This window comes from Tauraco erythrolophus, chromosome 1 (assembly GCF_009769465.1).
Source record: "Tauraco erythrolophus isolate bTauEry1 chromosome 1, bTauEry1.pri, whole genome shotgun sequence".
Classification (NCBI taxonomy): Eukaryota; Metazoa; Chordata; class Aves; order Musophagiformes; family Musophagidae; genus Tauraco; species Tauraco erythrolophus.
The window spans coordinates 132,974,035-132,988,151 of record NC_141465.1 but is presented as its reverse complement, the minus strand read 5'-3'; the positions used below and the strand labels follow the sequence as shown (position 1 = coordinate 132,988,151).

General features: G+C 43.8%; 1 protein-coding gene across 1 annotated transcript in view; it reads right to left on the bottom strand.

Moving 5' to 3' along the window:
- Positions 1–14,117, bottom strand: part of TENM4 (teneurin transmembrane protein 4) — a 380,735-nt gene that overhangs the window by 106,710 nt on the left and 259,908 nt on the right. Inside the window, 1 exon segment of the mRNA XM_086614637.1 lies at positions 11,389–11,535. Coding sequence (XP_086470763.1) covers positions 11,389–11,535 — 147 coding nt within the window.

The following is a 14,117-nucleotide window of genomic DNA, read 5'->3' as shown; positions in this document are numbered from 1 at the left end:
TCTTTGTTCCCAGGGGTATTATCTTGCATTTTGCTGCATTAAGACACATTTTATTTGATTGTGACCTTGTAGTGATGTGAGTCAGCCCACTCTGTATCAAAATGATCTGGGCACGTTATTTACCACCATACCAAGGTTTAGGTGACTTGGAGATTTTTACCAGGAGAGATTTAAACTACATTCTAAGACGATGAAAATGCTGAATGGAGTCGGATACAAAAACCGATTCCAAGGGATCCCTTCAGAAACAGTGTCAATCCTGGATGCCTTTCAATTAACAAATTTATTGAGAGATTGGTCACTGAACTAAATTTTAAGTCATCTCTTGTGTTCCTTATTGTTCCCACATAATAAGCATTTTTTTAGATCTTTGAGGCATTTTATGCATCCTATATAGACACAGGTGTCCTTAACACCCAGGTCGGTAGTCCTGCCAAAAATTAAACTCTTTTGTCTCACCTCCTTTGTATAAAGCCATGAAATAGATACCTTTTGCAATCTCAGTTACCATGAGGGAAATCAAACCACTGCCTTTGTGAAAAGGAGTCATTGGCAAGACATTGCCAAGACATTGACAACTGGTAAATAACGTGATTAATGGGTCGCACCTTTCACTAAGACTCATGTCATCATGGAATAAGTAAGACTGGTTGGGACCTCTGGGGGTCATCTTGTGAGCCCTGTCTCGTCCTCTTCAGAGAGGGAGGGACAGACATGAAGGAGAATGAATAGGATCAGCAGAAAATGTTCCTTTTCTGCTGTTTAGGATAAAGCAACTTCAATTTATTCAACTAACAGTATTTTTTAGGGGACCAAGTCCACTTTGTTCAGATAATCTGCACTCGGAATATCATCAGACAGCCAGTTTTACTTTGGGATTACTGCATCTAGCTCATTTCTTGTAGGTGGAGTTTGAATACTGTTTTTAGAAAGATGCTCCATCTCATTTTAAAGATTGCAAATCCACCAATCCCATTAGTGAGCTCTTCCAAACACTACCTCAGACTGTAAACTCTTTGGGAGCTGAGCCTGTCTTTTTATTTTCTGTTCACAAAACACCTGTTCCAGTCCCAAAGGGCTCTGAAGTGCCAGCACAACCCAATGAAATAACCACAATTCTCATTAACGAGATCTGCATCTGTAATGCATTTTCAGCCTGTTCTCCATGCAAGTATTGCTTCATGGAAGAGATGAGACTCTGAAGCTCTCTGTGCCTTCTTGGAGCAGGACCTTGGCCTAACAAGCACAATATTTGCTTAATATCAGCTGTGAAACAACTGGTGGTAACTGACTTTAAACATTCTCATTGTAGAAACTCAGACAGCTACCTTAGATAATGACAATAGATCATTCAGAAGGAGTTTCACAAGATAGCGAACATCATAATGGCTTCCATAGTCACTTGGATGTCAAACTTCAGATGACCTAAAATTACTTGGCTTTCAAACACTACTTGTGACCCAACACTTTCCGAAAATCACACTCTTCATCATGTTTAAATAGCACGCAAAGCTATGCACAGCCACCCACCGACCAGAAGTTTCAAAAATCTGGAGCTACTGGGGTCAGTGTGGAGGACTCAGGGCTGTGTCTTGCTTACTCTGTCCACCAGAGCTTCAGGTGGGCTGGAGGATCACTATCTCATGCTCTCTGGTATTAACCACACAAGAAGTTACAGGATCCAACCCAAAATTTTCTTCTCAAGAAAGCAGCAAATAAACTGAACTTGTTCCAGGTGTGTTACAATAGAAATAAGGTTGGTATGGTATGGACCACATCTACCAGGTGGTTGGCTAAATGGGACATCCTCCTTCTGTCCTGAGCATGCAGGAAGGGACAGGTATTGAGTAACTAAAAGGGTTTTGTGACTGTCTTCCCCATGTGTAAGCCTTCATGTCCAGACTTCAAGCTTCCCAGAAAGCCTCCTTTGCTAGGAATGGGTTAAGATCCTAAGGCACACAACCAGCCACTAACTGATAGGAAAAACTGTGTGTCTACTGAACACCACTGCTTATTGGGAGAGGCAGATCTTTTGGCTTACTTCTAAACTATGATGAGATGAGTGTGACATATTACCTCTCCAGAACAAAAACTAATTCTCGCCTTCACAGCCACCACTGTCCTGCAAAATAACTACTCTCCAGCAGCAATGGGGCAACTGTCCCGTGTTCCTTGGGCTGCTGTTGCACTTGCTGGTGGCAAAGTGCTCACAAATCCCTCAGCAGTCTCATTCCTTTTTCAAGCCTCATGCAGTCTACCTTCCAAGTCCCTCACCCACCATCACGCAGTGCCAACAAGGTGTCAAGGATTAGAGTTTTGCACAGAAGCAAAGGGCTGGTTTTGAGAGACTGCTTCTGCAGTAAACAAGATCAGCCGAGAGCTAATAAAATTTCAAATTAGCTGTGACTTTTCATGGCCCCACAATTGTGTTGGCTGATTTAACAGGCAGCGTCTTAGCTGGCTGAGATTGAATAATTGAGCATTTCTACAGAGTTATGGATGCTGCAACAAAAATCCGTCATGCTAACATCAACAACAGAATGCAAATAACCTTCAGCCAGCGGTGTTATTATGTGTTTAAGCCGACTCTGACAGGCGCTGCACGTCAAGTGTCGGGCTGGAACAAGCAGGCCACAGGTAGGGACGGACCTGTTGGTAGGCAGAGAACATCCTGTGGACCGTGACATGCGTCAGGAGCCCCGGACACAAAGGCAGTCAGGAGGAGGTGAGCCTAAGGAGCCTTATTAGGGTAAATGTGGGAGAGTGTACACGACAAACTCAAGGATTGCTCCTGCTGAAGATTACAAGACTTTTTGCCACTGACTGTAGCAGGAAGGGCCTCTGTGAGCAACTGTACTAGAAAGAAAAATAATGATAAAAATCCATAGTCTTGCACGAGTATTTCCATTGTGAACGAAAGCACAAAATGCACTGATGACACAAATAATTGCGTCTCTCACCTCTCCCAGTTTTTATCTTTCACTTTCCTTTCTGTGCCACTCACCAGGCAACAATATCACTTTTTTGTGGGGACACCGTCTGTCTTGTATTACTGGGAGAGTTTGGATGAGGAGGGTTTAAAATGCAGATGCTTAAAGGCAAAGCTAACACAGCGTTAGTCTTACCCTTGAACAAATCAGCTTTTACCCTCCCAGCTCTAGTCGAAACTCTGGTGAAACGGAGACTAAAGGAATGGCTCAGCACTTCTGCTGAAAACACAAGTCATTGTTCATGTGAACGCTTGTGCTGATGAAGGTACACAGGAGTAGTGATGTTCTGCACCGAGCTGAAGACCGACACCCAAATTACTTCAATTGGATTTGGGGAATAAATAGATTTTACTCCAGTGCTTTGCAGAGAACAATTTTACGCATTCAACAAAGAGTTGTAGCTTTTGCCTCCACTGTAAGGAATCAAAGGGAAGCAATCCACAAATGTAAGGAACAATAGCAATGTGACTGTCAGCGTCCTGTGATCACGTTAGCTATTAATATTCTCTTTGCTTTTTCTATCCCACCTGCTCTGTTTTGATTTTGCCTGAATGAGGTTCCTGCTGGTTGTACCCTGGCTAAATTAGATTGCTGGCTGCCTGGGAAAGGAATTGCCCTCACGTCTTTCTCTAAGTGCTCAGCACATGTTTGCAAGTTCAACGTTAATATAGTCATATATAATAGTAATCAGGTATTTGAATTACAGCAGTCCTTGGGCTCTAGTGCAGAAGCAGAGCTCTGCAGTGTCAGTCACTACAGAAATACTCTACAAAATGCTCATCCTAATCCAGAGCTACATTCTTGTTTAAAAAACAACAACAACAACAAAAAAAAAAAACTGAAAAGAAAAAGAAGGGAAGTGGAAAGAGGAAAGGACAGAAAACACGTGATAATCACCACTAGCTGGGCATAAACCAGACCTATAACAATGTGTTTAGAGTCTACAAGTCCACAGCATCCCCCACCTCATCGTTGCTCTGGAGGACAGAGTTGATGCAGCTGGCTTCACGGAATTCTTCCTTTCTCCAGGCAGCCTTTTAACAAAGGGACTTACGCATTGCACAAGCAGCAAAGCAGCACAGAAACCAGGTCATCTGGGTTTGGGGTGAAAGTCATAAAGTTGAGCAAGGTACAGGAGGGCCCTTCCCAGCAGAGGCAAGACTGGCTTTCAGCCAGGGCAGTACGGACAGGTCGCTTAACCGGGGGCAATTCCATACCTGAAACTGTCTCCTTCAGGAGCCACAGCATCTCTCCAAAGTGATTGCTCTGAGAAGAAGGGAGTCAGAGCTTAAGAATTTTTGGTGGGAGCAAAGGGTTCACATCCTCAGCAGCTGAGATATCCTTGTCACCAAGTTCTCTTGCTTTCCTGACAAGTGCTGCAAGCGTTAAGCTAGTGCTGAAAAGTTCACCCTGACATATTCTGTTGATTGAATCTGAGAAAATTCAAGAGAACATCTGAGCACAGCTTGGAAAGTGGTCTCAGGTAACTTAGATATAGGTATGTTTCCCAAATCCTGGTCCAGAGGAAAGTGGCCACCCACTCTATGCACCCTGAGCGCACTTGGGGAAAAACCTTAGGTTTTTAAGGGGACTTTCTGCCCCAAAGAGGAGGCAAGAGTTGGCCTCAGGTGCTAAAGTAGGTCTGGCACAGTTTTCCTGAATTTCTCCTTTAAGCATCAGTGCCCAAACTCTGTTTAAGTATCTTTTCAGGTGCAGAAATGCTTTGCGAAACGCGTATCCAAGCCTGTCTGTTCTAAAGATGGTTCATGTCACCTTCTGTTACATCTGATATACCAGCAGTGCCTCCTTCCCATCAGTAACTTCCCTCATTTCAGCAGACAACGGTACGTTTCTTTCGACACAGAGGACAATTTCATGGTTTCTTTCAGAATCTGTTAATCAAAGGCATTTCATTAAGGACTAGACAAAAGTAGCAGGAACTCTCCCAAGCTGCCAAGGCAACCCACAGCCACTGCTAGACCCTCAGTTCACAACACATCATCCTCAGTAATGGCACAACCGCCACCTGCTTCTGGATGCTGTAGCCACCCTCCTGCCAGCCCCGGTGCCAACAACCGGCCGTGGGTGCCACCAGGTGTTACCGTCCAACACAGAACCAGCAAAGAGCTGAAACCTGAAAACGTGAACCCGTCATTTTGTTCTCTTACTTGAGGAAAGGTTGATTAACAGTCATCATCAAGCAGAGGAAGAGAAGCTGGGTGATTTATAACAAATTACACCAGCTAGCCAATCTTTTCAAGTACAGGAGACTTACTCATCTTTTTAGCAGCGCTTCGTGGTTCTTCCAAGATGACCCTGTTGTTTGACTGGATCTATCTGTGACGGTAAATGCTAATTTATGACGGCTGTTTTCCCAGGTGCGTCCAGATCTCCACACTTCCTTTCATAAATGTAGCAAGCACATTAATGCATCATTTTTTATGGTTTCGAGGAAGCAGACAGCTCCCACACCATGCCCAAGAGACAATCTTCTCGTGCTATAAAAGCCTCGCAGGCATGAAGTAAAGGTTCATAACAGTGTGCAAAAAGAAAAAGAAAATATCCGAAAGCACCCCACCGCCTTGTCTGCAGCTCAAGCATTTGCAAAGATAAAGGTTTGTGTTCTGAGGTTCTCCTGGATTCTTTACAATTCCCTTCACAACCCTGACGCTACCTTCAGGTGTGACCCTACGTACTGGCAAAGAGCAATGCAGACTCCTGCCAGCTCTCTAACGCATTATTTGGCATGTGGTGGGCAGATGGTGGACACACGGGTGTTAAGAAGGCCAGTGTGCAGTGCCAAAATTTCTTTTGCCAAAGAATTTGAAATGCTGATCTGTCAAAGCATTATGCAAGTCTTCACCTCCCTACAAACACTACCTGATCCTTGAATGGGGCAAGCAAGGCACACACGAAGCATTACTCCATGGAATTACACTGATGGACTACGGTAGAGTTAAACAAACAGCATTGATTTGCCTCAGAGGACCCTGCTCCTGAATTACATTGTCCCTGAAGTAAGAGTTGGTTTCTAGTGGCAGTGATAACTAATAGGGGATGTAAGAAAAGGCAAAAATCCCATGTGCAGTGGCTTGTTGGCTCTGACCTGCTCACTGCTCCAGGGTTTGAAGACTAAGGCAACTTTTGGTTGTTCTGGCACAGCAGGATAGAGGAAATAAAAGTGTAAAGATTGCTGCACCCGGGAGCTCTTGTGTAGCATCTGGTGCAGCACAGACTGAACCTGCAAAGGCAAACGTGTACATTGCAACCCTGCATTTGTGCTCAGCTAAATGCACGGCATGTGGCTCTCATGAAGGAGACATAAACCGAGGGGCAGAAGCTTCTCTACTACAATTCTGGCAGAAGAGAACAGAATGGTGTCATTTCGTCACTCCCAAAGGAAGATCATTGAGCAGGTGACATGTAAGCAGAATGAAGTTGCTCTACTTCTGTGTGATGGTGTGCAAAACACCTCCGCCAGCATGACTTTAATGGGAAGATTATCTATCTATCTATGTATCTATCTATCTATCTTTCTTTCTTTCTTTCTATCTATCTGTCTATCCATCTGCCTATCTATTTAAATTATCCTGCAGTAATCACTAACACAAGCCTTTGGAAGCATTTAAATTGGGAAGAGGCAGCACAGACTGGCAGACAACTGAACATCAACCTCTAATTAATATGAAGGGTTAGATAATATTAGGAACATTTATGTTTTATTTTTCCTCCGAGAAAGATTCTTGCCTTTCACAAGTAAAGTAGATTCAATTTGTCTGAGCAGAGTTCAGCAGCTGTTTAGCAACTGGAATTGTTCAAAGCAGGAAAAGAAGGATGAGGTCAGTTCTGCTTCCCGGAGAACCAGCATGCTTTACCCTATCTGGAAGACTTGGCTACTCTGGAAATGCCAAAAAAACCAACAAAAGATGTCAAGTGAAGTTACTGTGTTGATCAGACAGAACTTTCAGACCAAAAGAGCAATTTAGTTTAATATCTGTAATTCTCTCATGGTTTCAGGACTGTGGGGTGCATCCAGACAATGAAATGGCGAGTGAGCCAGCTCTCTGGCTCTCACTATGGAGGGAGTCATACAGTTACACAATTTCATAGAATCATAGGACGGTTTGGGTTGGAAGGGACATTTAAAGGTCAGGGCAGGGACGTCTTCAACTAGATCAGGTTGCTCAGAGCCCCGTCCAACCTGACCTTGAATGTTTCCAGGGATGGGGCATCTATCACCTCTCTGGGCAACCAGTGCCAGTGTTTCACCACTCTCATCATAAAAAATTTCTTCCTTATATCCAGTCTAAATTGACCCTCTTGTAGTTGAAAACCATTACCCCTTGTCCTATCACAACAGGCCCTGTTAAAAAGTTTGTCCTCATCTTTCTTATAACTTCCCTTCAGGTACTGGAAGGCTTCTAGAAGGTCTCCCTGGAGCCTTCTCTTCTCCAGGCTCAACAACCCCAACTCTCTCATCCTGTCGTCATAGGAGAGGTGCTCCAGCTCTCTCATCATTTTTATGGCCCTCCTCTGGACTCACTCCAACAGCTCCATATCTTTCCTGCTTCACTTCTCCAGAGCAAAGATGGTTAACATAGCTTTGCTGTCCAATAGCGTATCTGTGAGATCGTGAAGAATATCCTCTGCTCTTCCCCTTCATTTTTCCTGTTCGCTCTGTTCCTAACAGAGGGATCTACAAAAACAATGGAGCCCATATTTAGCCTATGGAATATCAGCCTCTTCTCAAGGCTTTGTCAAATGCCATTAACTCCACTTCTAGGACATAGAAGATAATTTTCTCGGTCTTTTACACCTTCAAACTTCTTATTCTTCAAGCACATGACAGAGCACTCAGTGTGGGGTGAGACAGGACTACTCTCAGGCATTGAGTGTTTGCAGCCATGAATTAGAAAAGTTATTTTCTGCCAAAGAGAGGCAAGAACCACTTTTCTCAGCTTGTTTTAAGGAAACACCTCCCATTTGCCATACTACAGGTGGCATCTTAGGTCAAACGTGCAAAATCCTAGATTGTTAAAGCTCTGTCACTGCACTGTTTTCCTTCAACTGATACTGGATGATCACCTGCTCTCAGTTACTTGCTCCAACTCCTTTCAAGTTGATGGGCTTTGTGTTTAAAAGTGTAAATAAAGTGGACCTGTATGTGAAACCTAAGTGCTAGCTTTGACAAATGACACTGGTGTGTGGAGAGGGGACTGCTCTCCCGGACACCTTTTTTCTAACCTGAACTGAGATTACATTTCACCGAGTCTCTCTCTCTCGGTGACTTCTGCTTAGCTTGTTATTGTTTATCTCAACAGCCTCCAGATTTAAGAGGCAAACACACCCTGAAATTTGGTACCCATCTCCCTCAGGGTATGATTAGGCTGGGATCTGATGAAAAAGGTTCTGACTTGAGCTCCCATTATCCTGAGGAATTTCCGGCTGCAAGTATCTTGATTAGCAGACACACGATACCACAGTGTGGGAACCAGCTTCCAACGAGCTCAGGCAGAGTGAAGCCCTTGCCTCAGTGTGAACGGCCCCACCATGGTGTCTCAGCTTCGAGAGGTGCTGCTCTGAGCAGAAAGTGACTCGATGGGCAGCGGTCCCCAACCAAAAGTAGGCACTTGCAAGGTGATATCTGAAATAATTGCTCAGAGAGATGATGCCCTATATCTATTTCTCCGTGTTTCAGATGCTTGACTTCTAGAGCATCATGAAGGGACTCGCATCTCCATTGACTACATTCATGTCATATGAAGACAAATTCAACAACAGTCATGAAATCCTTTACAGTGAACAGCCAAAGAAACCACCTTTCTCCAGCACTGAACATGCATCATTCCAGAGACTGTGACAGGACCCCAAAAGAGGAAGAAGCAAAGGGTTCATACACACACTACATTCTCTTTCAAGACGTTCTTCAGGCCTAAATCTCTTCAGTGCCCTTCACAGCAGCTTCCCAAGGTATAATGTTTGTGGTGACAAAGTGGCTGCAACGAATATAGGCTCAATTCTGCTTCCTAAACACAGGTGCCTAGTGTCATTTGGCTTGCCTTTGGATATCTGCGAAATCCAAAGGCAGCTGTCACACATGAAACATATATGTATGCTCTATCAGAGATCCAAGTTATTGTGAAGAGGAAGCCAGAAGCCAGCTGGGGTACTCTAGGATGTCTCAGATGGTGCTGGATGAAAGGCAACAGATACAAAGTTGGAACACAGAAAACTATTATTAGATATTAGGAGAAAAATTTTTACTATAAGGATGGTCATATACTAGATCAGGTTTCTCAGAGGTGGAATCCTCATCCTTGGAGGTATTCAAGAGTTGACTACACGTAGTCTTGAGGAACCTGATGTAATTAGACCTGCTTTGAGCAGAGGGTTGAACTAGACAACTGCTAGAGTTCTCTTCCATCCTAAATTACTCTATGGATGTTCTTCAAATGTCTCCAGATGTCTTGCTATAGGAATCAGCACAAAAACTAGGAAAAAGGTCTAGAATCACCCTTTCTTTACCAGCCCATGCCACCATATTCAAACCCCTGTGCTAAACAAAGAATTCAGGCTTCGAAATAGAGGTGCCTCACCACTGCTGACGCCCTGGCATTTCAGAGGTTGAAACTCTAGATTTGAGCCCACAATTACACCACAAATGATCTATAAGCATGCATAAAAATCAACTTGAGAAGGTAAATGTATACTTGTTCCATTTTCCAGCTAAGGAGAGTCCTTAGCATTAAGGTAGCAAAATCAAAGGAATAGCACAGTGTATGACATGGATTATATGTAAACTGTAACGCAGAACACGTACATGTATTTTTTTGAGTGTATCAAGAGCAAAGTCAACACTCATTTGTGGGCTCTGACACATGAATAAGCTGCCACATGGCAATACACCACAGTCTATCAGTTGCTCTGCTCTTGCTGTGTACACCACTGCTCCACACAAGTTCACCAAATGCAAGTTAGCAGCTGATGTGCACTAACTTGTAAACAAGCTGATGTCTTTTGTCTCTCCCGTCAACATCTGCTGTCCTGCAGGCTAGCAAGGGAACAAATGGCTCGTTTTAAGGTGAGGGTAAGCCAGTTACAAGGATAGCACCTTGAACCTGGAGATACGAGGAGATGGTGTTTCACCAACCTGCTCAGAGTTTGGTCATGCTCTTTTTGATGTTACACAGGTGTGGTCTACCTTGTATATTAGGCTGGATTACTCCTCTGCTCTCTCTCTTTCTAAAAACTTCACAGGGTTTTTATTCGTTATTTTTTTCATGGAAACTGGGATTATCCTTGGCTCTATTGAACATATTTCTACATATCTGAAGTGATGAACTTTATTGCTGCCCTGTGTCAGGTGCAATAGGAAAGACAAATACAGTGACAGTCAGTTTCAGGTGAGGCAAAAAGCAACCTTTGTTTTACAATGTGTACTCTTTGTATGGTTCTCCAATTTTTTCCATCTTTTCTAAAGGGATAATTTGGTCCATTTGCCACACCAGATGTGCAGAAGCATTTTAAATATTCAATCAGAATCCCAGTTGCTGTGAAGCAGATAATCACAGTCTTGGCTTGGCTATTGTATTTTTTTTTTAACCGTACGGTTCTTGTGAATATGATAAAACAGAGGCTTGCAAAATGCAGTTTCCACTTTACAGACTGGGTCCCGGCCCAGACTTGTGGTTTACAAAGCCTTTTGCTGAGTGACAACAAAACAAATTATGCAGTCTCCCTTATGCCTTAAATTTAATATCTCATCTCCTGCTCTCTAATTCAAACCTTCACACTGCACTAGGGTTTCCTTTGTAATGAGATAACTCTGAATATTAAGTTTGCATTACGCAGGGCTATTATTCACATGCCTGACATCATTACATATGGAACAGTAATCAATAAAACATGGCTCGAGAGGGATTGGATGGCTTGTGGGCATGGGGATCAGTCACCGAAGCCTCTACGTTTCTGCAAAACATCCACCTCAAGTCAGTAGTGACCTACCAGAGAGCCTCGATGAAAACCTCAGGCAGTGAGACCAAAGTTGGAACAGTCAGGGGCATTTTCTGTCCGAGGTGGGCCCATCGTGTCACTGCTGAGCCACCCGGCTGGGGTGGAGTAATGGGATGAGTGCATAGCCTCTACCTGTTCTCTGCTACATGGACTTGATTTGAGGAAAAATAAACCTCCTTCTTCCGCCCTGGCACCCCGAGTCCAAATCCATTTCATTTGAATTCAAATCCACTCTGGCTGAGTCAGCCGGGCAGACTTGGCTGTCTGTTCTCCACCAGCTGTCAAAAAACAATCTGCCCTGCAGAATCAAGCCCAGCTGACTGTTCCCTGTGCAAGGTTTATAGGCTCTGTGAAGCCTGACATATCGCATGTGCTCATGTCCTACCTCCGTCGTTATCTTTCCCATCGCCGCACGCCGTCTCCATGGAAGTATCGCAGCCCGCTCCTCTCCAGCCCAGCTGGCAGACACAGTGCCAGCCGTTCATGTCCAGAGTGCATCTGCCGTTGCCGTTACACAAGCCAGGGCATCCCTCTGCAAGGCAAACAGCCACACGTTCAAAAGCACTGGAAAGACAAAGCAACGCAGCCTTGAAAGAGGCTAATTAAACAGCTCGTTCCCTTTGCCTTCATTTTATTTCTCCACTTTCACTTGGTGTCTTTCCACCTGGAGCAAACTGTCTCAGTTCGGTACGGAATGGTGGTGACTCCCAGGAGGGGCCTGGGACTCCCAGGTGGTGACTTCCAGGAGGGATCTCACAGCACAGCATCACTAACTGGATCAAGGGAATGGGGAGCTTCAAGGAGGAAATGAGATCTTCCTGCTTCATGGGTTGTAAAGCCCACCTTACCCTCTGAGTCTCTCAAAGCATTTGCTTTGTAAGACTGAGATTTGGGGTTTCCTAAATTGCATGTGGGTTAAAGCTCCCAAAACCCAGTGGGATAAAGCTTTCAGCAATACCAAGACCTCAGACTGGTAAGCAGTCAAAGCTGGCTGGAAAGGGAAGGCAATTCCTATGTTAGAAAATATTTGGAGAACATCTAATCTCTCTACTGTAGTCACTTGGGGTGGGATTCATCTCATCCGGTTCCAATTCATCTGTAACAGAGATACCTTCAACTCTGTAGTCAGCAGAGAAAAAGACTGTCCCATGGCACAAATCCCCTCGGTGTGTGTTAGATGCCCATACTGATGGGCTGAAGCACACTCTGGAAACCCCCATTTCTCCCCACTGACTAGAGAGAGAGGCCAGCACAGAGGCAGGCGTTTCTTTTGTAGGCGATAAAACTTGGGGGAGACTAACACCAAGCTCCCAGTCTGCTCCCTAGGTTTTGATTTTCTCATCCGACGACCTCTTGCTGAGATTTGCGTCCTTTTTTTTTCCTCCCGAGAAAATAGCAGAGTAATTTCCGCAGTGAGCAGTGGTGTGAGGGAGGCTGCTTAGCGTATAGTTCTGGGGCATTTTACCTGCAGAGCTCAAAAATCTTTACGGAGAAGCCATCGGAAATGGAAGCCACATTTTACAGCTTAGTGAAACTGAAGTACAAGGGACTGAAGTGACTGTCAAGGTCACTCAGCAGGACTGATTATGCCAGGAACACAATTCAGTCTTCCTGAGCCCTGTTTTAAGGTCCTCTCTATTTATATATGTGTTGTGCAATCCTGCCACATAGTTTGAGTTTCTTCAGGCCCTCAGCTTTGCAGGACAGGTTTGTGAATCTGTGCAAACAACACAGACTTACCCTGTCCTAAAGGGTTACAACATGATGGGGAAGAGTACCAAAAGGTACGTGTCATTGCAACATCTGGCTGACGGCACGATGCACGAGGGTCTGCTCGAGAAGTGCTGAGACAGCATGAAGAGCACATCCCATCATCGTGTGTTCTGCGCTGGGGAACTGTCGTTTAAAAATGTCTTAAAAGAATTGTTTCATGGTGAACTTCACATCTTTTCTAGGATTGTTTTTCTAACAAGTGACAGATTTACAGGGGCCAAATGGAAAAAGGAACAAAGGTGGTAAGGAAAAGTTCTTTAAAGGGATCTTAAATAAATTTTTCATTTACAAACTTATTTGTTGTATTTCAGTCTTTGAAAAGGCGTATTCTGGGGTGGCTTATAATGTGTACGTATGTGCAAGTGTGTGTTTATTTTGGTATTTATACACTACATTAGTATTTATACGCTATAGAAGAGCTATTTATAGGCAAGTCTACTTGAAATTCTCCATTTTAATATTCTGCCTTCAGTAACTTACAACAGTGCCAACCCTTTAACCATTTGACCTCTTTTTTTTTCCATTCTAGAGCTCATTTATGTGTTTGTTCCCTTTACTTACTTGCAGTACAAGCCGAAAGCATTCAGCTGTTTTGGAGACTGAGAAAGGAAGAAGTGTGTTACTTGTTAAAATAACCTGCTAAAATTACTTGGCTAGGTAGGTAATCCCACTCTGGAGTAGATAAATTCAGTTTGGATGGGACCATCCTGAGGGTGGAGATAGGACTTTTCCCCCTTTTTACAAACCTGCCTAAATTTGCCTAGATGAAAAAACCTCTGAAGAAATTTCACTTTACGCTATTCTGCATGGCTCCATTACAGCTTGGCTGCTGCATCATCATTGAGCACACCTCATGTTTTTACTGCTTCAACTCCTTATAATCCATCCTAAAAAGTTCTTTCTTATCCTACAGTTGCAGAAGCTGAGCAGGAAACTCCTCGCAAAGGTTTTGTGGTGTTGACCTGGACAGGAGAGCAGTGAGAACCAAAAAGAGTTGAGTGTTGAGAAGTAGAAGACATCACTGTAGAAGGGTGAGAGAAGAAGGGTTGGATACCACTAGATTTTTAACCCAACAAGTAGTGTTTAATTCCTGGAGCAGACTCTTATTTTCTCTAATGAGAAGAAGATAGGTTTTAGAAGTTTTTGCTGGGAGCTAAAGTCTCCTGGGTTTGGTTCTAAGCCATGTAGGAACAGATCCGAATCCCGGAAAAGGTTTAAGTTACGCCAACGAGGTTGCACATGATGAAAATTCAAAGAGAAAAGAGGGTTCCATTTTATTGCTTTTGTTTTGATTATATTTTGCATTTCATAATCTTTGGAACAATGATCTCAAAAGCAAAA